This window comes from Phycodurus eques, chromosome 2, assembly GCF_024500275.1.
Source record: "Phycodurus eques isolate BA_2022a chromosome 2, UOR_Pequ_1.1, whole genome shotgun sequence".
NCBI lineage: Eukaryota > Metazoa > Chordata > Actinopteri > Syngnathiformes > Syngnathidae > Phycodurus > Phycodurus eques.
In genome coordinates this window covers 26,088,047-26,113,787 of record NC_084526.1, presented here as the reverse complement: position 1 = coordinate 26,113,787, position 25,741 = coordinate 26,088,047, and the positions used below count along the sequence as shown (strand labels likewise).

The following is a 25,741-nucleotide window of genomic DNA, read 5'->3' as shown; positions in this document are numbered from 1 at the left end:
TATTTGGCAACTCGCAATTGTACTAATTCTCTTGTCTCCTCCTCCGTCCCCAGTGCTCCTTCAGTGTCTCCCGCTTCACTGCCCCCTCCAGCCACGCCATCAAGTTCTTCCACCTGCCCACGCTCCTGCTTCCTGCACCTTCCCTGTTCCAACGGACCACCATCACTCCTCGGATATCCTACCCCCTGAGCTACTTCCAAATAAACCACTCATCTACTTCCTCCGCCTCCACCTGCTTTTGGGTCCAGTTCCATATCATACGATTACCAATTGTGAGAGAACAGTTTAAACTTCCTTCAATACAATAAATGAAAAGCAACAATAAAAAAAGAGAACACCAACACTTCCGGGTAACCTTGAATCGTCGAAGTTTGTTTCGCAAATAGTGAAGCTTCTCCCACAAATGAAAAAAAAGTGTCTCGAAAGTTTATAAATTCATCTTACCAATCACCAAATGGGAAGAAGACCTTTCTATTTCTGCTGACCGCAATTAGGGGATATAGATATTGAATGATATGTTTAGGATGACAAAAAATACTAATTTACAGCTTATAAAATATAAAGTGCTCCATAGAAGACACGTTACTCAATACACTAAGCATAAAATGGGCTTCTCTTCTTCTAATACAGGGGTGTCAAATTAATTTTTATTGCGGGCCACATTGCAGTTACGGTTTCTCACAGAGCGCCATTAAACCATATAAATGTGTCATCACCTCCTAATATTATTACACAGACACAACAAATTGATGGATAACTAGTTTTGAAATCAGAATGTTCATCTGTGATGTGGCGGGCCAGATTTTGTGGACTCCTGGGCCAGTAATTTGGTAATATTGTTCTCCAAACATTTTAGTCACATATACACCCAAAATAAAATATCTGCGACTTCAAAAGTACCTGGGAGCCAAAGGCAGGTTATTAGCCTCTATATTGATCTGTTGGTAACTGTTTCAACATATTTTGAAGGAGAAGAATTCACAGTCTTTCACTAATATCATTCAAAAAAAGCATCTGAGCACAACAGATTGATAGACAGATTTGCCACCCTTAAAAATAGACAGCAATCATTGATGCTTCCATCCACCAAGTTGCTGGTGATAGCAGCTGTTAATTAGATTTTTATTACATTGTTAACTCCTCGAAGTAAAATTATCTTCTGTAATTTTTTGTCAATTGCAAATGACGGACCCGCCACCCTAGTGAGGATAAGCAATTCAGAGAATGGATGGATGGATGGATGAAAATTATGGGCTTGACTGACTTTTTGACAACGCAATGACCTTTTTTGCATAACGTTTTACATACAGTGTAACAATGTGAGCATATTATTTATCTTTTTTGTGGTTAATGCCATAAACATACTTCCTGTATTTGTGTACTGATTTTTAAATAACGGACTGAAATAACTACAAATCTAACAGTGACTTTGAACTTTTATCCAGTATTGTATTGTTTTAAAATATTTCCACAAATGTTAAAAAACAATTTCTGAGTCTTCGTTAGCTGTCTGTGAAGTTTTGAGCCCATGTGTTACATTCATTCAAATCCTGTGCATCTCCTGAGGGCTAATCCCCTCCTATCCATAAAACCGAGTGACACCCCTGTTGTAAGTATTAAGTTACCGGTTTAAACAAGGATATGTGGCACATTTTGTCACTTCAACCACTCAATCCTAACACACTATTATCATTACAAGTACTAATTTTTGCAGCATTTATCATAGGTCACATTTATGTTGTTAGGTAGGCATTAGCAGACGTTTTATTTCTAGCTGTGAAACGATTCAGGTGATCAGACAGTACTCCTTTGTTTGAATTGGAATTAGATAAATTGTGTTGTGTCATGCATAGATCATTTTATACTTGAGACTATGTGAGTCCAAGGATGCACGTCCTGGAAACAATGATTCCCAGCTCTGGAACAATGAGTCCCTGCAACTTATCATCACTGATATAGTGATCCTCCGCTATATGACGGTTGTTGCTTCGGGGTCCCGCTCAATTGCAAATTTTAATTTGTACATTTGTACAGTATTTTTGTGTTATCCATTGAGCTTGCTCTTTCTCAATATGTTATGTTTCAGCCTCCCAAAATAGCAAATTTATAGGACGATATATTTTCCCAAACAGTATCACGATAAACGATAGGATCATTGATGAGGTTTTTTATGCCACTGATGTAATGACATTATGGCGCAGAATAATTCAAGTACATCCTTTTTAAGAACAATTAACTTTCAGTTCTAAAGAACATTGAACATTGGCATTGTAATGTAGATCAGACTCAGGCTCAGTTCGCATTTGGCACATAGGTAGAGTCATTAGCCAACTAAAGAGACCCCAAAATGTCTTAAAGCCTGCCAAATTTGAATGATTAAAAATAAATAAACAAAAATCTAAAAATAAATAAATCTACTCAAAGGCATTTGGGCTTTGTCACCGTTTTAAAAGCAGACATTTTTAATATCACTGTTATTTTTTTAGTCTTTATTTTTATTTATTGTATGAATATTGTCATGTTATTACTGTATAATTTCTACTGACTGTATAATTTCTGCTGCCTCTTGAAAAAGAGATTTTATCATGTGCTTGTTCTACAGAGGGACAACAGAGAGCATCCTGACCAACTGCATCACTGTGTGGCACGGCGCCAGCACCACATCCTGCCGCAAGATTCTCCATCGCATCATGAGGGCAGCTGAGAAGATCATCGGAACCTCTCTTCCCTAGCTGCAGGACATTTACAGCAACTGCAAAGTCCTCCGCATAGTGGGGGATGGCACCCATCAATCACACAGCCTCTTCAGTCTGGTGCCATCAGGGAGGAGACTGCGGAGTCTGCGGGCCAGGACTAGCCGACTCAAAGACAGTTTTATTCATCACGGTGTCAAGAATCTGAATATTAAGTACAGTATTTTTCTGTTTTTATTGGCCATTTCTGAATTTGAAGTTAGTTCACTCTGTGTTATGACATAACCCCTAACATCGCTCCGTCGCTTAATACATTTAACATTAACATCTGTAAACTAATTAGATAATTGTAGGCTTGTTTCCTAATTTATACAAGACGTACTAGCGGATCAGCTCTTGTCGCCGATGTTACGGTTCCGCTGGGACCACAACCAGGGCACCTCAATGCGAAAATACAAAAGACCAGTACAACAAATACGACACTGGCTGATCTGATGAGCAAAAATGCTGCTTTAACGTAAGAGTAGCAATAGAGGATGTCTGCTCAAGTGGTGGGTAGAGTCGCCAAATATTGTACTCTAGTAAGAGTACTGTTACTTGACAATAATGTGACTCAAGTAAAAGTAAAAAGTAGTCCTCCAAAAAAATTACTTGAGTAAGAATAAAACGTACACAGTGAAATAATTATTCTGTCAATCAGGTCTTAGACTTGGGCCACTCCGTCCATCTGTCCATTTTCTGTACCGCTTATCCTCACTAGGGTCACGGGCGTGCTGGAGCCTATCCCAGCTATCTTCATGCGAGAGGCAGGGTACACCCTGAATTGGTCGCCAGCCAATCGCAGGGCACATAGAAACAAACAACCATTCCCACTCACATTCACACCCATGGGCAATTTAGAGTCAGTCCTCAGAACTGTGAGGCAGATGTGCTAACCAGTCGCCCACCATGCCGCTACTGCGTAAGACATATTTTCTTCTTCTGAAGCCATTATGTTGTTCATTTTCTTCTGTGCTCATTGTTCTCGTGCAACACCAATCCACTTTTGAGCTTCAACAGTTGAACAGATGGCCCCAAGTTATTTTCTTCTGCAAAATATTTGATAAACTTTCACGGAATAAATCTTTCCATTGATGGTAGCGAGCTGTCCAGGCCCTGAATGTGTGAAACATGTTGTTAAAAAAAAAAATCATTTCATTTACAAAATGAATGTGTTCTATTCTGTTAATTAAAACATATGGACTCTGCTGTTTTTCTCCGGGCACTCCGGTTTCCTCCCACATCCCAAAAACATGCATTAATTGAAGACTCTAAATATCCTGTAGGCATGACTGTGAGTGCAAATGGTTGTTTGTTTCTATGTGCCCTGCGATTGGCTGGCAACCAGTTCAGGGTGTACCCCGCCTCCTGCCCGATGACAGCTGGGATAGGCTCCAGCACGCCCGTGACCCTAGTGAGGAGAAGCGGCTCAGAAAATGGATGGATGGATGGATGGATAGTTTAAGCAGACTTTTTTGTTTATTCTTGTAATTTAGATGATGATCAGATCACATTTTATGCAGACATTGAGGAAATTCCAGTGTTCACATACTTTTCCCTCACCATCCATCCATCCATCCATCCATCCATCCAAGCGTCTGACTAAGCTAGATCTTTTCACGCGGGAAGTATAATTTCCGACTGCAAGCGAAGGCAGCACGACGGGAGCTCGGGAATTGTTGGAGCGCCCTCCTCCGCTCTCCCTGCCTCCCGCCCGCCCAGCGCAACTCGGCGCGTGTGCCCGCCGGTGAGGGCGCGCGCACGTGGCTGGGGGTTGTGCTCGCTTCTGCTCTCTGACCCCAGTGGCAAATACGATTCACTACACTCTGCACTGTCGGCGGGAGGCTTCTCTCTCTCTGTCTCTCTCTCTCTTTCTCTCTCTCTCTCTCTCCCTCTCCCTCTTCCCCTCCCGCTCGTCTGTCAGCGTCTCTCGTCCGCCTCCCCCTCCGTTCTCTTGTCTGGTTTCTTTGCACAGAAGCCAGCCGAGGTCCCACCGGGTCGAAGGTTCTGCCCTACCTGCACAGTACGTCTGACAGTCCGGACCGCCGCCGCGCGCTACCCCGCTTGCTCTCCTCTGCCGCCGCATGGACCCTTGTCTCTCCGCCGCGTAGAGGGCGACCCCGACCTGACGCTCTTCCTCCGGCTTGACACACACAAAACGCACTAAACCCCGCAAGACGAAGGTAGAGGATCCTTTCCGCTCGTCTTTGAAAAGCAAAGAAAGGGGGAGGAAGGGCAGAAGAAGGAGAGGGACGACACAATTTGCTGTTAGCGTTACAAAGCCTTGGTTTTGAGGTGGCTTGTGATTTCCGTGGAGCAACATGAGGTTAGCGCGGGGCTGTCTTGACACTGGCCACCTTTGGGTGCTTTTTAGGAGAGCGGGGCCAGAGTTCAAGACGACACGGACCTTTCAGCTGGTGTAGCAGGCGGTAGTCTTTAGCCGCACATAGCACATACATCGCGAGTGTCTAATGCGTGGTGCCTGACTGAAAAAAAGGGTCAATTTATCCGCCGTCCGTCACCCCATTTTTGGCTTTACAGGGGTGATTTCCAACCGGAAAGTTGAAGCCTATGCGGTTTGCGGTGCACGCTACACGGACAGCAAATGTGTGCGCACCGGCGCCACAGCCAAGCGGTTGGAGTAGGAAGCTGCGAGGCAGTAGAATTCAAATAAAATAAAATAAAAAGGGAGAAGGTTTAGCACGCTAGGCTAGAGGGCTAGTCGCTGCTACTGTAGCCATACTGTAGAGACACTTTGAGCAGCGAAGCGCGCGCACACACAATCCCTAGACACACACGTTCAAGCACAATTGCTTGGCCTGTCTTTGCAAAATAAGAAGCGTAGTTCTTATTAGGTGTTTCATTGTAAGGATGTAAAAGAAGGTCTGTGAATATAATTGTATTTTAATTAATTTAAATATTTGAAAGGCCTGGAAGGATGATGGAGACAGAATTTGTTGAACTTGCTATAATGTCATTTAAGATCTCTGATGTAAAATAGCTAAGGTGCAGTGGAGCACCTTTTCAGAGGATTTTAAGAGTTACTCACGCAGAAATATTGACGATGTTTTTATTACAGTGCAGCCAGTAAAAAAAAAAAAAGCATTTTTATTAGAAGGATAATTTGTACATTTTGTGGTCTTTGTGTTTGAAAATTCATAAATCATCTACAAGGGTAAAACTCTGTTCTTGGGATTAAATGAAAAACATTGGTGTAACTGTTTTTTGCTGCATTTGCCAGAACTGAGTTTGCTTACCTTGCCTAATTCGCGGTAACTTAAATTCATAAAACACATCCTCGGCTGACCCAGAATTAATGGCGTTCATTGTTTATTGTGGGCTTGGAACAGTCTCTTTTCTTGTTGGAAAATTGAGATGCAGTTTGCTTTAACTAATTCACTAACTGCATGCAACCATTAAATCAACCCTGGAGTTGTTGATTTCCCTCCCAAAAAATGACAGACTGTAAATTGAAGGCAATCTTCTTTTTATATTTTCCCAACCCCTCTAATATTGATGTGTATGCATCAGGGGCTGTGGTATAAAACACGTGTCGAAAGCCTGCAGTGGCCACTTTACGACCAGTCAGGGAGGTCAGACAGAATGGAGGCTCAGGGTCCAAGCAGACACAACTGTCGTGGCGAGTGAGTGCTGAAGATGCATGGCCAGGCATCTTTAAGCTGCTTTTTCTTCATACATGTTAATAATTCATTTTGGCTTTGTTAAAAACAGTTACAGTTATGCAAGAATATTTGAGAGCTTCACACATGGGTTTCAGTGCAACAGGATAATTTTAGAATGAAGGGAAAACAAAAGTTATGTTTTTGTGTTTCGTGCAAATTCAGCTATGCTGTGTGGATGTTTCTTGATTTGATTCGATTTTTTCACAATAAGGTTTTCCAACCGCTGTAAGAGACATAGTTGCTTCATGTTTTATTAAATGTCAACAGGCTAATTCCTTTATATGAAAAGTCGTTTTACATATTTTAATCCTTGGATTTAATAGTAGCTCAATTGTAGGCTACTGATAAGCAATGATGTGTTCTTTACTGATTCTTTTAAAAATTATTTTCAGTTACTTTTATTGTTTGAAAGTGAGATAGTTACATGTGCATTTCAATACTCTTTGCATTAATAAAGCATTATAGTTAAGTTATAGTTAAATGTAATTTCTGACCTTTTAAATGGCAGTCTGAAACAATACAAGAAAAGTAAGGCACATTAACAAAGATCTGTAAATTAATAGAAAATAATGGTTTGGATTTAGCTTCAGTATTAGAATTTTAATTGTGTATATATATATTTTTCTTGGCCTCTGATATGTCACTAAAGTTTTTTATCTCATTCGTGCAGAGGGCTGGGTCGCTGAGCCGGGAGTTTGCTGTCGCTGCTGCTGTGGGTGACTTCCTGGGCTTTTTCTGAGCCGCTCCAAAGGATGTCCGCTGCACGCATTGCTGCTGAATCCCGGTGAACGAACAGCGTCTCATGTCCGCACATCGGAAGGATGGCTCATGGCAAAGTGACCATCACAGTGGATGAGTACAGCTCCAACCCGACACAGGCCTTCACACACTACAACATAAACCAGAGCCGCTTCCAACCTCCACATGTCCATATGTAAGTTATCCACACACACACACACACACACACACACACACACACACAGACACAGACACACGCACATGCGCGCGTGCATACGTTCAGGATCTTGAAAACAAAACTTGCTCCAAATGTGTCATCTTTTCGTTACCTAATGTTTGGGGGAAAAAAACACTTAAAATTACACATTTTGATTTGATTTTATAGAATAACAGCTGTCTTGTGCAATAATTTTAGTGAGTGTAACAACTGCTTCGAGTTGTAAAACTAATCTTAAACAGACTGTGTTTCTTAATTAAGATGCATGGGGAATTTGCCCTCAGTCACAATTGAGCAAAATAGTGTTCTGCTTAAAACTAGATTCTGTTTTTCTCTTAAACATTTTACTGTTATGCCAAACCATGCATTTGAACAACACAATGTGCCTTTTGATAATCTCAAGATGCATTCATTTTTTATTTTTTTAATAAATACAGTAGAATTTGAAAGCATATAAAAGGGGTCACATTGAAGTGGGTAGCTTAGCTAGATCAAGGTGGTCAGATTTTAGGACTGAAAATAGGACAGATGCCTTCTGTTTGGTGTTGGCAATGTTCACATACAGCTCCCACCGTATTGTTTTGAAATTCCTGTGAGCTGTGAGAAGGGCTGGCATCATAGCGAGTGTTGGTCCTTACAATGTGGAAAAAGAGACAAGGTCACCTAGCAGTTTATGTTATGTCAGTCCATTTTAATGGTTGGCACAGGCGGCAATAAATCAGGCCAAATACCTCAATTTGAATTAAGGGTAACCGTGCTGGACAGCACAGGACACATTCTGGTGGGATGTCTGAGCTTGCTCACACAATTTATCTCCCTCTAGAGTTTATTTTCATACCTGTGTGATTAAAACTGACAGGTTTTGTCGCAGTTTCTTTATGGTGTCATGGTATGTTTCATCTGAGCATTTTAATGGCAGTGTTGCACCAATTGGCCGTGTGTTTAGATGGGTTTGACTTGATGCAAAGAAAAATGGTATGGTTAATGGTAAAGACCCAAGTGAAAGCGAAAGTGTGGATAATGAGGAAGGGGAATACAAGCTTATTTGTTGTGTTCTGTTTCCATCTTTTTCCACTGTGACACAGTGACATGTTCTTGAAATGTGGCTCAAATAAGCAACATTTAGTTTATATTACATTTATTGTTGTTTCTTTGCTTTATTTTGCAAAGATGAAGCCCTCTGTTATAAAGGGATATGATGAGGCTAGGGGGCCTCTCTCTAGATATGTGTTTAGGCTGTTTCCTGGCTTCCACAGAGCCAGCAGTGTTTTACGCTGTCATTCTAAAACTCAGACTGGGAACCCGAGGATCCCTCACTCACATACACACAACCCATCACACCCCCCCCCCCCCCACCCCTTGTTTAAATGCTTAAAGACTATGCACTTTGCTCTGGAACAGTAAAGGCTTGTTTATATAGATAATGATCCGACTTGCTTAAGGTTCCTCTCAGTGCATCCAAAGTATTTGTGGATAAAGTTGTTGCTTCTCAAAAAGAAAAGAGGAAGAAGAACAAAAACTCGAGACGGTCTCTTCTCGTTTGAAATACAATCTCTTCTTATGCCCCCCACTCCTTTTCCTAGAGGGAGTATTTAGATTTTGTGATTGAGTACAGCAGTGCCTTTTGTGCAATGCAGAAGGTATCACTCTATGAACTACATATGAAAACATCCATGTCAGAGTGGCAGTGGAAATAATGCTTTGTAATGTGACCCTGAAGTCCATGGTCATTCCTGGCATCATGGGACGTCTGTCAGGGCCTGGAAGTGAGCGACAGACTGAGTCCAGATCTGGTTTATTTTTCTGTACAGACTCAATGTGTGAGTGTGTCTGTGTGTGTGTTTTCTTCTTGCTTCAGCCCCCTCGCCATCGTCTCGTGAAATGAAATGGTCAACAACTTGGAACATATGCTTTGAGTTGGGCCACTAATGGCTTCCAATCCAATTTGAGTAGAATGTGGGCCAGACTGCAAGCCGAAAATACAAACAGACACAAAAAAAAAACCTCAATGTCTGACAGTGTTTTTTGTTTTTGTTTTTTAACAGATAATTAGAATTAAGGTTTGATCAAATCAAATAGTGTAAATTGTTGACAAGGTTAGCATTAGTCGTAAATCAAAACTATGACAGCCAATGGACAAAGCTTGACCTCAAGCTTTACACGCACGTTTACTTGCCACAACATTTGGGACTACTGAGGAAGGTATGTGCAAAATCTAGTGAGAATCAGTATACAACCTCAAATTACAATAGCAAACATTACTTTATTAGAGAAGATGTAAATTATTTTCACAATTGTAAACATTTATTATGTTTTAATAACTTGTCTGTTACATGCTTTCATCAAAATACAGCAAGGATCATGAACTAGAGCACAGTTTACACCCCACTAGTTCAGGCTTCCGGAATGCAGCCTATTTTGTGGGGGCGGTCCTGTCTCGTGAAAATGAGTGACAGTTTATCCTGCAATGCTGAGTACACCTTTTGTTACTGCGGTGACCGAGGACAGAGCTAGGCGTTTGAACAAAGCAAGCAGCTACTCTACTTGCAGGAAGCCCAGAGTGTAGGGAAAAAAGCAAGTGTCCGTAAAAACATCCATCCATCCATTTTCTTTACCGCTTATCCTCACTAGGGTCGCAGGCTGCTGGAGCCTATCCCACCTATCTTCGGGTGGGAGGCGGGGCACACCCCTGAACCGGTCATCAGCCAATCGCAGGGCTCATAGAAACAAACAACCATTCGCGCTCACATTCACACCTACGGGCAATTTTGAGTCTTCAATCAACCTACCACGCATGGTTTTGGGATGTGGGAGGAAACCGGAGTGCCCGGAGAAAACCCAACCAGGCACGGGGAGAACATGCAAACTCCGCACAGGCGGGGCCCGGATTCGAACCCCTGTCCTCAGAACTGTGAGGCAGATGTGCTAACCAGTCTTCCACCGTGCCGGCCCCATAAAAACAATACAAGAATTGTCACTCGTGAACACAGCTCTTCATACACTTGTTAGCTAACTCGAAACGCTAATCTGTGCATCCAACATTCTCCGCTTACCTTTTGGTTTTGTCATATTGTTTAACAAAATGTAGGCCACCTGTGGTTTGAAAGTGTCGTGAAAGTCTGTGCCCAGTCCAGCTGGCAAGTCATGGACAAAAAAAAACTAGGTGTGGGAGTTGTTATAATGTATGTCACAATTTTATCACAGATACATTTTCAGAAATGGGAAGATAGCAGATAAGATTCTCATGGTTATTTAATTTCACACGTGATGGTTGAACAGCCCCTCTAGAGCCCCAATTACTTTATTTTTATTTTTAACAAGAAATAAAAAGTAAATTTCCCATAATATTCCCTGCAATGCCTGTTAGAGTGACTAAACTGTCCTTCGAAAAAGACAATTTCTCATACAGCTTTTATGTTAGATTGTGCAGCTGTCTCTAATATTGTGACCTTTGAGTTTTGACTTTACATGAAGGTCTCCTAGGTATTACAATGGCAAGCCAATATTTTCTTGACCCACTTAGACATTTCTAAGTTTCACTATTGATTGCCCCATGAGAATAATGCCCTCTTTGTAGGGCTTAAAGATTTATCGTTTTCAGATCGAAATTGTGATTTCAGACAATGTGATCATGTGATCGCCAAAGCTGCGTTATTTTTATAAATGTTTTATTTTTTTGTAATGCTCCCAACTAACCCAGAATTTCAACTACATATAAAAACTCACCAATCAGAAGCGGCATGCTACTCATGTACAGTGGCCAATCATGGACTCGTGGACAATGAGCTCCAAGCTGCTAAAAAAAAAAAAGGCACATCCTCTCCCCACAGATATGCATAGGTAGATATGACACGGCCCTTTTGAACTTCTGCCGACGGTGACGCTAAGCTAGGGAGGTCAGAGTTGTTAGCGCATTCCATGTATGTGGACGCAAGCAAACCAAAAAACCAAAGATGCCAGCACGTTGTGCTACATATGGTTACATACCACGCCGTACAATTACAATTCGATAGAGAAATGACCAAGTTCCGACTTAATTTCAATGTCCACGAATTGCCTTTGATTGGAACTTAAGTAATTTTATTTGCGTTCTTTTTCACTATTTTGCACCATAGCATGTTGAGTTTTATGAGTTTTGCACAATGATAGGTTTCAAAATTACATTACAGCTTTATCAGTGAATTCCAGCATGGAACTGTGATAGGATGCCTGCCACCTGTGCAACAAGCCCAGTCGTGAAACTTCCTCTCTCTTAAATATTCCACAGTCGACTGACAGCTGAATTATAAGAACGTGGAAGTGTTTGGGAACGACAGTAACTCAGCCACGAAGTGGTAGGCCACGTAAACTGACGGAGAGGGGTCAGCAGATGCTGAGGCGCATAGTGCGAAGAGGTCGGCAACATCCTGCCAAGTCAGTCGCTCCAGACCTCCAACCTTCATGTGGACTTCAGATTAGTTTAAGAACAGTGTGGAGGGAGCGTCATTGAATGGGTTTCCATGGCCATGCAGCTGCATACTAGCCATACATCACCAAGTGCAATGCAAAGCGTCCGATGCAGTGGTGTAAAGCACGCCGCCACTGGACTCTAGAGCAGTGGAGACATGTTCTCTGGAGTGACGAATCACACTTCTCCAGCTGTCAGTCTGATGGACGAGTCTGGATTTGGCGTTTGCCAGGAGAACGGTACTTGTCTGACTGCATTTTGCTAAGAATACATTTTGGTGGAGGGAGGATTATAGTGTGCGGTTGTTTTTCAGGAGTTGGGCTTTGAGCCTTAGTTCCAGTGAAAGGAATTCTGAATGGTTAAGTATACCAAGAGATTCTGAACAATTCCATGCTCACAACTTTGTGGGAACAGTTTGGAGCTGGCCCCTTCCTGTTCCAACCTGACTGTGCAGCAGTGCACAAAGCAAGGTCCATAAAGACATGGATGACAGAGTCTGGTGTGGATGAACTTGACCAGGCCGCACAGAGTCCTGACCTCAACCCGATCGAACACCTTTGCGATCAATTAGAGTGGAGACTTGGAGCCAGGCCTTCTCGTCCAACATCAGTGTGCGACCTCACAAATGCGCTTCTGGAAGAATAGTAAAAAATTCCCAAAAACATACTCCTAAACCTTGTGGAGAGCCTTCCCAGAAGAGTTGCTGTTAGAGTTGCAAAGGGTGGACAGACGTCATATTGAACCCTATGGATTGGGAATGGGTTGTCACTTAAGTTCTTACAGTATGTTAGTCAAGGCATGTGAGCGAATACTTTTGGTAATATAATGTATGTATGACAGCAAGCGCTCAAATTGATACAGTGAACAGCTGGATCCAAGAGCAGGCAGAGGCAGATGTAAAATGATGAACAGTTTATTGAGGAAAGGTAATGGCGGTGGTCCTAGGTGGGTTGGCAGGCGGTGGCGTGGACAGGTGGAAGGCAGTGGTGAGGACAGGCGGCTGGCTTGGCGGCAGGAATGACGTGGATCAGGAACACGGGGGAAAACACTGAGAACAAGGAGACACAGGAGTAAAAAGAAAAAAGGAACGAGGAATAGAGGGACTCACGTGAGGTAAATCGCCCGTGGTACCGCTGGAAGTAACTGCAATACTTTGGCGAGGATTTCCTGGAACAGACAGGCTTATATACCGGTCGGTGGTGATGAGGCTGATTGGAGACAGGTGCTGAAAACAGAGAGGGGAGGGGGGAGAGAGAGAGGACCCAAAGTGCCCTCCCACCTCCAATAATGGAACTGCAGGGCAGTATATGACACTACCTCTGTGAATGTTTAACTCATGGATGATCTCTCCTCACTCCCTTTGTCATTATCTACTAACACTGGGGAAGAGTAAGGAAAAGTAGTCTCCCTCATTTGTGCTCTTTTAGACAAAGTAACGGACAAAACAGAAATCTAACGGGTACAGATGCAACACATTAATTCACACACCCTATCCGTGCCTCACACTCGTATTAGTACAGTACAATGCTAACACAAGCTTATCTGCACTGGTCAGCTTGTTAAAATACTGGCATGTCAACCAACATCCTAACGCACATTGTATACCATGATGCATGGCTGTATTCCTTCCTAACTCTGGTATTATCCAGGGAATGCATGGTTAGGACAGGTTTGATCCACTGCAGCTAACATTTCCCTGTTTCTCTGTTTTACCCAATCTGTAAAAGTATAACACTGCACCTACAGGTCAGGATTATGTTAACTTGATTCTATGTACATTTACGATGAACCTAAGAGGGCAGAAAAGAGATGAATTTTCAGTTGAACAGTTCACGGAATAATTTTTCTAACGGAAATATTCTCCTACTCTGCATGGCTGTCTCTGATAAGTAATGTAAACTGCATTAAAAGTGCCATTGTTAATACCACAGCACTCCGGTGCAACCTTTCCTGTAAATAGGTTTGAACCAATTTAATATTGTATTTTCCATCCTACTGTAAGGTGATTGCAATAATATGTTGAGCAAACCTCTTGTGGAAAGGTTACTTTCACGATTCGGTTATCTTTGCCTCATCTTACTTGTGCCCTCTGGCAAAGAGAAATAGAAATAATATCATCATATATTTCATACGATGATTTTGATGCTTCTTTTCTGCCTCCCCAGTGAGATCCAACTCCAACTGGTAGTATCATTGAGAACAGGAATGGACCCTACATAAATTATTTCAGCTAAAAAAGTAGCCTACTGTGCCATCTTTATATTTTCGTGCATATATCAGAATATCAGTCTGAGTTTTGACACACAAGTATTGCTTAACACAAAAGCGCATCAACAAGAATAAACACAAATAAGTGAGAATTAAATATTCAGAACATTTGTCATAAATTGACCAACATGGTACTCTTGCTCAAAACAAACAAACGACCAACTGCAGTGGAATCTCAGGTTACGAACGACCAGGTTTATGAACAATTCGGGTTATGTCCAAAATGTTTGTACAATGGAGTTATTGTTTTTGGTTTGCAAACAATCTTGGTATGGACAAAGGGAAGGATCTATGTTGTGCGTTTGCTGCGTGACGATCATTGACTCCGTGCATAACACATTGCTGTAAGATGAAAACTAGTTGCCTGCTCCGCGGCATAATGCGGAAATCTGTTCTCGGCGGAAGTTCTGCATCCACATCCTCGATCCTCCCATCACAATTCTAATAGCGTTTGTGATTGACGTGATAAAAGAAGTCCATAGATAATTTTATTTTCATCAAAAAAATATATATATTTACAGTACGTATGTTATTGTATATGATATACTATACTTAATGAGGAGCTGTAGTCCTCCTCCCCTTTCCTTCCTTGGCTTAAGTTAATGAGCAATAAACTGTTATCATGATTATTTAGTGTTTTATTTCTTTATAATTTTTTTTCACCTATTTCTATATTGCACTATAGTTTTAACCACACTGATTTAAAAACGTAAGTACAGTATACCATAATTTCTCGTGTATAATGCGCATTTTTTGCCCGAAAAAATCTTCAAAAGTCAATAGTGTGCATTATACATAGGTACAGTAAAAGTTAAAAAAATTCCTTCACAGTGAAATTAGGTATATGAGTAGATGTGTTTTAGGAGTCATCAGTGTTAAATCTGGTGATTTTTTAAAAAATGTTTTAATTTTTTTTAGTTTACATCATATTTATGGTCACATATAAAATGTTATAATTCATCTATTCCTTTGTGTGTAAGAGTTAAGGCTGTGATGCACCCTAGTGTATAGTTTTGACAGGGCAGTATTATTCTAAAGTTGACTAGTTCTTTAGTAATGTATACATTACTGTGGCGCACCGTAATGTTTAGTTTTTACACTGACTTCACGGAGCTATATTCAATATATACAATCAGAAGTAAGCAGGCGGTTTTAGCCAAATATTGACAAAGCAGATACAAAACTGGGTCAGACAGAAGTAGCTGTCAGAGGGGGCCTTTTCTGGATACTCGTATGACAAAACCAAGGTGTTTTTTTCAAATAAAATTGACACTTTTATACTTTTATCCCATGCCACACCTAGTTTTTTGGGTTGTTTTTTTTCATAATCTTTGATGCCCTTTTATCTGGTTTGCAAAATAATTTGGTTTGAAAATGCCCAGGATGCATGTTTTCCAAGCAATTCTGGCTAGTCCAAATCTTACCAAATATCGATGGCTAGTTCTAGCTGCAGATTCTACATTGACTGTTAAGGCTAGCGTTATCCAAATGTGCCGATGATGTGATATAGTTAAATATTACTTTTAGAATATGACTTCCTTGTGTAAAAAACAGTACTTAGGGCTGGTGGAGAGGTGGGTAACCTATGTGATGGTGCAGCTCCAGGTTTTGCTGTACTTCCAAAGGTTTAGAAATTCATCCTCCACAAAATGTGCTGAACCCAGCACAATGCTGGTTCCGATATGCTTAGGAGTTTCTCCAAAAATAAATTGAAGCCATTTATTCCTCCTTAAAACCTCCTCTGGGGTTGGCAGGTGATGGAAATTGCAAGTTTTAGCTTTGTGTGAGACGCAGGTGTTGTGTTGTTCAGCCATTTTCTACAGTTGAGTTGAGTGGGTTGGTACCAACCATGAACAAGCGAGCAGGTACTTGAATAATAAGTAGCGTAACTATGAAACACAAGCCTGAAACTGATTTGCAATTTTTTCTTTCATCAGCTATTGCAAAAAAATCGACAAACCACATACAGTAGATGTCAAACCTAAATCAGGTCACAGTCATTTTGACCTATGTTATGCATAACATGGGACCTTTAACTTTTCAATAGAAGTGCAAAAAGAAGGAAACTGCGTGTTAACAGGAACATTGTAACATGCAGACGGCAATTATTGCTTGGTAGCTCACATAAAGAGTAGCATCACTTTCCATTGTTCTTCCGTTGTTTTTATTATTATTGTCGAGTTATTGCAATTATTGCTGTATTTCTTTTTTTATTTAAGAATTGAGAATAAATTTTTTAATATAAAGTGAACTCCCATTTATCGCAGGCGATTCATTCCAGACCCACGCACAATAGGTTAAAATCTGAAACCTGATAGAAAGACCATTAAAAAAATTTTTATGTATAGTTTTACCCCTTCCTCAGTCTTTAAAGACATACAACTTATTAAAACACACACAAAAAGACTAATTTCAAGCATAAAATGTATAAGAAATACGGTACCTATCATAGTATCTGTGTACATGCATGTGCTTTTAAGAGGCGAGGACTAGTGGAGTCGCATGTAACGTCGGCAAGTCTGCGTGCGAGTGTAAACGCAAGTGATACATGTGATGGTTAAGTGCTTTTCAACATCTCCAATGAAACAGTGCCTTGGAACTGGCTGTCTGGAGTTTCTGTGTTGCTATGCACATGAGCTGTCATGCGTTGTAAGGAGGTTTCATTACATGATACTGATCATTGAAGCATCTTAAGAATCTATGTAAGTATATATATATTAAATCATATCAGGTAAAACATTGGGCAGATAGACTCAGACATTTCTGTATTATGGCGGCCAATTGTTTTGTCTAGCATGTTGCTGCTTGTAGATCAGTGTGGAGGGTCTTTTGTAACTGGAGAACCCTTAATTAAGTTCCCCCTTCACACCTGACCTGCTTCGGTAGCCCAACAAAATGGTTGTGGAATTGGAGATTGTGGTGGGTGGGGTTAAGTGACAATTGACATTGTACAGGTCTGTATTTTGTGAGAATGAAAACCCTTTTGGAGATTTTGGTCGGTGCCTGGCATTACTGTGCACCGTGTCATATCACCCCCTCCTTGATGTGCAATGGAGTTAAAGTGGCCCGAGCCTACAAGATCTCCACATGGCATGTCCATTACTTTTAAGTGTTTTCCATTTGTTAAGTGTTGATAATCTGTTCTTGTTTATCGATATTGGTTTTTAACAGACATGTCATACATGGAAGACACTTTGCTACTTGCAGTGTGACAATTATTTGAAGTCTGGAATGTATTGTACTTTCACAAAAATATGCTTGAGTCACAGCCTACAATCAGTGATACCAAACAACGTTGTGACAACAACAGTGAGTAGTGGTATTATTAGGTGTTTCAGACATTTTGCATGATGTTGTTGATGTACAGGTTAATTTGGAAGTAACAATGTACTGAGAGGTTATACCATTATTTCCGTCAATTGAATGTTCACTGTAAGGTGAGAAAATGGCATTTTATTATATTTGTTTGTTTTTTCAATTTTTTTCGTCACAAAATTGCTTGAAAACTCATTATGTTATAACATTGGACCACATGTGGATTGCAAGCCGGTGTGACTCGTCCTTATAGTATGCTAATATACAGTACGAAAAATAACAGTGAACACACCCATGTAGAATAAGACAAAATAAATATTGGTCTCATCAAATCTATTTAGCACCATTCATCGCAACATACTGTTCATAAATTTTTTTCCTTGTTTGGATGTTTTTTTCCAAAAGAAAATACCTCCTCTTTGGCAGCTAGCCTATAAATCACAGAATGCAAGACCTTGTATTCACCTGTTGGCGGAGGTCGAGCCTGCCCAATTTTCCTTTTTATTTGATTAGTTTTAAAGGGAAGTCCTAGTTTGTCATAATATCACTGTTGTGCCACACTTATTGTACCACAACATAAAGTTAGGGGTGTGTCAACTCACTAAAATTGTATATCTAAGTATGTAGATCATTTTTAGCTTATTTTGTAATGATTTTTTTTTCAGATAATATTGTGTAGTTTTTTTTGTCTATATTTCACAAGTTTCTTCGTGCTAGTCTGGATCTTGATGCTCAGCTGTCCCATTCATGTCATGCTTGTCTTCACAACATTCCTCTCATCAGCCCTGCGGCCACGCATGCTGTCATCAGCACAATTAAGGCCTGTGTCGTAACGAAAGGAGCATTAGCAGAAACAATTTCCCAACGTAGTGCCGGAAGGTTTTCCCAGTGCCGATTATCCAATGGGGAGCGCTTTGTGTGCTACACTTGCCCATAATAGCAGGAGTAATGGGAGGCATGAGGACAACTCATGCTGGCTGAACAAATGAAGAATAGAAAGCGGGCCGAAAGGCAGCGTGGCATCATATTCTCTTTAAACCATCAGAATATTTTTGCAGTTTGCTTGTGTGTGTATCGTGCCATTTTTGTAATCACCCTGCATCTACGTTTTCCTTGTGCTGTTACACTTCTTCAGTCCTTTTGGGTTTTCTTGTTTTGCTTGTTCTTGTCTCCCACCTTTGCCGCTCTCTGTTCCGTTGTGCAGACCCACCCCCAGTTGCCATCCCCCTATCCGTTATTTCTGTGTTCATTTTGTTCCTCTGAAGTTTATTGAATTAGCTCAGACAGCTGAAACGCAGAAGATAAGAGAGGCGCTCTCTGTGCTTCCCTCTGAAAAATGGTATTCCACTATGGATGAGTGAGCGGCATGTTTGGGGCTGAGTCTGTTGGGTTAGGGGGAGGGGAACTGATGCAGAGGTTATAGATGCAGGAAATGGGGAACATTGATTTGCTGTTTCCACTGAACTAGTGATAAAGAAAGTCTGAGGTCGCTGTATGTATATTAAGCATGTAATTGTTATTTTGCTTTTGTGGACAAACACATTCTTTACTTGGTGGTAATGTATTACCGGACTGATTTTACATCTTTTTTAAATGTGTGCATTGACCAGACATCCTTCTTCTCTTTCTCATCCTCATCCTCCTCTTCCTTCTCATCCAAAATGTATAATTGCTTCTCCTCCTCCACCATTGCCTGCAGAAGCTTCCAAATCTGGCAAAGGGTATATGCCACCATCGACTAAAACGTCTGCGTGGCAAATTGGCCATAACTCATTGACCCTTCATCCAATCATTATACAATTTTGTGAATATCTTCAAATGGACATGTTGGTATCTTCCAAATCATTCAGGGTACAAATTTGTCTTCAAAATAGCCTACGTGTAGGTATAATTATAGGCATAATCTGATAAATCCAATAGAAAAATTTTGGAGTGACATCAAAAATGTTTCACAGACAAAACCAAGAAATGCAGAGGAACTTCATGCAACACAGATGTGAAAAATTTCTCAAAAACACTATTTATCCAGTACAAATACATATTAGTTTAGCGATTCTTAGGAATGCTAAATCTTACAGATTTTTCAGTTCATGCAATTGTATTAAATGGCTCGGTAGTACTTTTTTATCTTTTTTTGTAACGCAATTAAAAAATATATGGATTTTTCTTCGTTTTGAACCATAATATCTGCAGTGTTCCCCATGCATGGAAATTAAAACTATTATAAGGATTTTGAGCTTCTCTCACATTTTTAAACAGCACTGCTATTATTTTAAACTGTAGATACATTATTGTTATTCCAGGCCTTTCAATAATTTCAATTGTATATGAAATAGGCATTCATTTAAGTACCCACACCAACAGAGTGTTAGGATTGCCTGTGTTGAAACATGACAAACTAGAGTGAGAGTCACATTGCTCCACACTGTGTCTCTGTGATGGCCTGTGAACCAGTCAGTGCACAAGTCTTGATCCTATTTATCATGTATGAAAGGGTCAGCTGTAGTTGATTAGCAGTCTATTTTCTACCCCACCCCCACCCTTTTCACCCCAGAGGTTTTAGGGGTCTGGTTGGTTTATTGATGAGAAATCATTAGCAGGATGACTCCATTAGCATGAGAAGACAGAGAGTATGTAGATCGGAGGTGCAGGTGGCAAATCTCATCGCAGTGGATGGCTGCTGGTCGAGTTGGAAAGTTGGACTGAATGGTGATTGGCAGGTTCTCCTTTCTGAGGCAAGTTAGCAGTCTTGGGCAGTAATTGACATAGGGCTGCATGTTTAGGCGAAAATAAGAATCACGATTATTTTGATCAATATTGTAATCATGATTATTCCTCATGTTAGGGAAAAATCTCTTTTATTGCATTACTTTTCACCAAACAATATGTAGAGTTTTCAGGACAAAATAAATCTTTATATAAGAATAAATGATGGATAATTAAGAAAATAATTTACTCACGAAATTCAAATTTACCAAGGGCTGACTGATTAAATATACTATTACAGAATGCAATCACAAATTGCAATTTAATGGAAGCAAATGCAGTTTATCAATAAAAGCAATAACATTAGGCTGCAAGCACCAACTTTTCATTTGAAAATTACCTTCAATATAGTGAATTATCAAGGATGGTCCAGCTCCATTGTTCAGCCAAAATCGTGATCACGCATAAAAGTCGATTAATTGTGCATCCCTAAATTGACCCCATTAATCTAGACTCGAACAATGGGAGGTATTAAGCATGTCAACAAATAACCTATGAGGCGTCTTCAACATCAGAAATAGATTATAATTGACAGCTAAAATCTTCTATAAATGTGGCCATGGCTAAATCCTTAAAATAGCAATGAATATTATAATGTACTGTAATTATGCTTTAAACAATTACATAAGCATACTTCCCATGGAATTTAAAGTGTAAATTGTACCCACTTTTTTTTTTTCCCACATGACCTGTATTGAAGTTGTAGATTGAAAATGAACACACAATATTTAGTCATTAAGCAAGCAGCGAGTATCTAGTCTGCTGCATGAAGACTCTGGAGACTTATCAGCAAAACTTGCGCATGGCAAAGCAGTGCAATCAATCATAGTGCTTATGTGGCTTCCAGAGCGAGCTCAGCGTGTCAGAGAGTGACAGAGATGGTGACCTCCTTATCTGCTGCCAGTTTAATGTCACATTTTAAGGAGCAAGCGCATGCTGAACTTTGACCTTGTTTGCTTGTGTATTTTTCTAAAGGGCAGCGAGCCAAGTGTGCTCAGTCAAATTAAATATCCTCCTACAGACAGCAGATAGCTGTCTTCCCAACCTCCCTTTACTTGGGTATCTGCCTCTACTGCTGGCTGTTATATATCCCCAAATCCATGATTTTGTTGAGATATTTGTTGTACAGTTTTAAATTACCGTAATTTCCCATGTATGATGCACATTTTCCCCCCTCTAAAAATTGTCAAAAGTTAATAGTGTGCATTATACATAGGTATAGGGGGAAATGGAAAAAACTTTCCCATTTTATAAATGCATGCCGCCATCTAGCGGTAATGAAAGAGCTGTACACTTTCATTCCAATATGCCACCGCCACCTCAACGTTATGAAAAAGGTGTACACTTTCATTCTAATATGCCACCGCCACCTAGAGATTATGAAAAAGGTGTGTAGTCTACACTTTCATTCCAATATAACAGTGGTACCTATGACTGCATAACTGTACAGTTGTGCTCATAAGTTTACATACCCTGGCAGAATTTGTGAAATATTCTTTTTTTAAATACGACTGGTGACTGAGCAACAACCATCATTAAATTCTTAATGGTTAGGTTTTCTTTAATGATAATGCTTTTCTGAAAAGCTTGATAGTTTAATTTGAATCCCATTAAAATAAAATTAAATGTGTTTCGCCTGGCCCTTCATGTTTTCTTTAAAGGATTGTAACCATCTTACAAATTATGCCTGGGTAATCAAACATATGAGCACAACTGTGTGTTTTCTTATTTACTAAAAAAAAGTAGGGCTGTGAATTTCACAATAAGAGCAAGTAAATGAAAAGAAAGTATTACGTGTTCAAATAAAGTGCTTATCTTCTAAATAATTTTTTGAAAAAACTAAAAAAATACAGATAATACTTCATGTTTTGGTCATATGGGTAGAAGCAAATTCATGCATTGTAAAAATGCATTATACATAGGTAGAAGGGCGGCACGGTGGACGAATGGTTAGAGCGTCAGCCTCACAGTTCTGAGGACCCGGGTTCAATCCCCGGCCCCGCCTGTGTGGAGTTTGCATGTTCTCCCCGTGCCGGCGTGGGTGTTCTCCGGGCACTCCGGTTTGCTCCCACATCCCAAAAAACATGCATGAATTGGAGACTCTAAATTGCCCGTAGGCGTGACTGTGAGTGCGAATGGTTGCTTGTCTCTATTTGCCCTGCGATTGGCTGGCAACCAGTTCAGGGTGTACCCCGCCTCCTGCCCGATGACAGCTGGGATAGGCTCCAGCACGCCTGCGACCCTAGTGAGGACAAGCGGCTCGGAAAATGGATGGATGGACATAGGTAGAAGGGTTTTCCAGAACTTTGAGGTCAACTTTGGGGGTGCTTATTATACATGGGTGCACATTCTGCTCTAAGTGCTAGAGGACTCTGCATCTTTTTGCACAATTGTCAAAAACAAAACATAAACAAACAAAAAAATGTACCGGCATTACCAGATAACTAGCAACGCTTTATTACTCAGTGACTGTTTTTCTCAATGTCTTTATGTCTCAAAAGTGTTCTCTGTTAACAAAAGTGTTCTCTGTCAAGTGACTGTCTGTTGTCGTACTAGAGCGGCTCCAATTACCGGAGACAAATTCCTTGTGTGTTTTTTGGACATACTTGGCAAATAAAGATGCTTCTGATTCTGATTATACACAAGAAATTATGGTATGCAACTGCTGGCTAATCAGTCTTACTCTTAAATGTTATGACACCATAAAATTAGCATCAGCATCATTTCTGAATGCATGTAGGATTTGACATTCGGCATTGTCTTTTTGCACATATTCATTTTTCATTTCGAATTGGATGTTTTGTTTAAATGTAACAGACATTTCATGGAAAGAAACAAAAACATTCTGGGTCAGGAATTAAACATAATAATTAGTTTGTGTTTTATGTAATGGAGACAAATTTTGTTTCAAGTATCTCAGTCAGTTTTTATTGTAATGTTTTTACTCCAATTGAGGATATGTGGGGACTTGAAAGTTTCATTGATGAAGGCTCACAGACATTTCTTCATTGTGTAGGTATTGTGGAGCCACAAATACCTACAGTGGGTACGAAAAGTATTCAGACCCCCTTAAATCTTTCACTCTTTGTTATATTGCAGCCATTTGCTTAAGTAATTTAAGTTAATTTTTTCCTTAATGTACACACAGTACCCCATATTGAGACAAAAAAACTGAATTGTTGAAATTTTTGCAGATTTATTAAAAAAGAAAAACTGAAATATCACACAGCCATAAGTATTCAGACCCTTTGCTCAGTATTTAGTAGATGCACCCTTTTGAGCTAATACAGCTATGAGTCTTTTTGTGAATAATGCAACAAGTTTTTCACACCTGGATTTGGGAATCCTCTGCCATTCCTCTTTGCAGATCCTCTGCAGTTCTGTCAGGTTGGCTGGTAAACATTGGTAGACAGCCATTTTCAGGTCTCTCCAGAGATGCTCAATTGGGTTTAAATCAGGGCTCTGGCTGGGCCATTCAAGAACAGTCATGGAGTTGTTCTGAAGCCACTCCTTCATTATTTTAGCTGTGTGATTAGGTTTATTGTCTTGTTGGAAGGTGAACCTTCGGCTCGGTCGGAGGTCTTGACCACTCTGGAGAAGGTTTTCGTCCAGGATATCAATGTACTTGGCCGCATTCATCTTTATTTCGATTGCAACCAGTTGTCCTGTTCCTGCAGCTGAAAAACACCCCCTCAGCATGATGCTGTCACCACCATGCTTCACCGTTGGGACTGTATTGGACAGGATCAGTGCCTGGCTTACGCCACACATACCGCTTAGAATTAAGGCCCAAAAGTTCTATCTTGGTCTCAGCAGACCAGAGAATCTTATTTCTCCCCATCTTGGAGTCCTTCAGGTGTTTTTTAGCAAACTCCATGCGGGCTTCCATGTGTCTTGTACTGAGGAGAGGCTTCCGTCGGGCCACTCTGCCATAAAGCCCCGACTGGTGGAGGGCTGCAGTGATGGTTGACTTTCTAGAACTTTCTCCCATCTCGCGACTGCATCTCTGGAGCTCAGCCACAGTGATCTTTGGGTTCTTCTTTACCTCTCTCACCAAGGCTCTTCTCCCCCGATTCCTCAGTTTGGCCGGACAGCCAGCTCTAGGAAGGGTTCTGGTCGTCCTAAACTTCTTCCATTTAAGGATTATGGAGGCCACTGTGCTCTTAGGAACCTTAAGTGCAGTGGAAAGTTTTTCGTAACCTTGGCCAGATCTGTGCCTTTCCACAATTCTGTTGCTGAGCTCTTCAGGCAGTTCCTTTGACCTCATGATTCTCATTTGCTCTTACATGCACTATGACCTGTAAAGTCTTATATAGACAGGTGTGTGGTTTTACTAATCAAGTCCAATCAGTATAATCAAACACAGCTGGACTCCAAAGAAGGTGGAGAACCATCTCAAGGATGATCAGAAGAAATGGACAGTATCTGAGTTAAATATATGAGTGTGACAGCAAAGGGTCTGAATACTTATGGCTGTGTGATATTTCAGTTTTTCTTTTTTAATAAATCTCCAAAAATTTCAACAATTCTGTTTGTCTGTCAATATGGGGTGATGTTTGTACATTGAGGAAAAAAATAAACTTAAATTACTTTAGCAAATTGCTGCAATATAACAAAGAATGAATACATTCCATACCCACTGTACACAAAATAATATATGTATTTTTTTTATCGGCTCCAATGTCATGCTGGATTTGATAATGTGGCACTGCTCTCCTCGAAAGCATTTGCGTTTCTCCTCTTTTGTCTGATGTCATGAATTACAGATATGTTCACACAAACCTTCATGCTAACACACTTCCATCTGTCATGCAAGAATATTCTTATACCTGCTGCTCGAGAGCAGCAAGAGTGTCTCAGTTAATAGTACCGGTAGTTCAAACGTTTGTGCCACAGTTCTAAACTAAACATTGACAATGAATCTCTGGATTGTTATATTGTAATATATTGGACCTTTGTGTGTCTGTGAACCAACTGCAGCACTATTCTAGAGGTTTTTTTGTCTCAGACCTGCTCTAATTGATAGGGGCTGCTAATATTGACTTACATTCTCAGGATGGATTGTTTATCAAAGGAAAGGGGAAAGAGAAGAATGTAATTTTTCTCCCAGCTTGTTTTTCTCTGCACATACATACAGCATGTAGATATATATAGCATGTGTGGGTTTCATCATCCCATGAGGTTCTGCATTTGTCTTTCTTCCATGACGTGCATTGTGGAATCCTGTAAAACTGCATGACGTTCAAGCACAACAGAGTACTGAATCTATTCAGCACCTACTGTACACTCCAATACCATTTTCTGATCTTCTGGCTTGGCATGTCTTGAAGTGTGTTTTTAGAGTACAGTCACTAATTTAGCTTGCAAAGTCAATTGCAAATATCATTACCTTTGAATCCACTTTGCATATTCTGGTCCTAGATATTGAATACCGAGCCCACACTTGCTGACTTATGCTAACAGTGTTCCTCTGTTTCAATGGCCAAGGTGTAGAGAAACAGTAGTGTGTGGGTTAGTGCAGATTACAAACTGTGTGTACAAGTTAATCATGCTTATGTAAGTGTATATATTAAAG

General features: G+C 40.4%; 1 protein-coding gene across 2 annotated transcripts in view; it reads left to right on the top strand.

Moving 5' to 3' along the window:
• Positions 1-4,626: 4,626 nt before the first annotated feature.
• mpped2a (metallophosphoesterase domain containing 2a) overlaps positions 4,627-25,741 on the top strand; it is a 73,437-nt gene continuing 52,322 nt past the window's right edge. The window contains exons 1-2 of one of the 2 annotated variants that reach the window (XM_061702200.1): positions 4,627-4,755; positions 7,086-7,349. In XM_061702200.1, the coding sequence (XP_061558184.1) occupies positions 7,237-7,349 (113 nt within the window). In that variant the 5' untranslated portion in view covers positions 4,627-4,755; positions 7,086-7,236. Of the gene's footprint in view, positions 4,916-7,085; positions 7,350-25,741 lie in introns of both variants that reach the window. The other variant, XM_061702191.1, reaches the window with a different exon arrangement.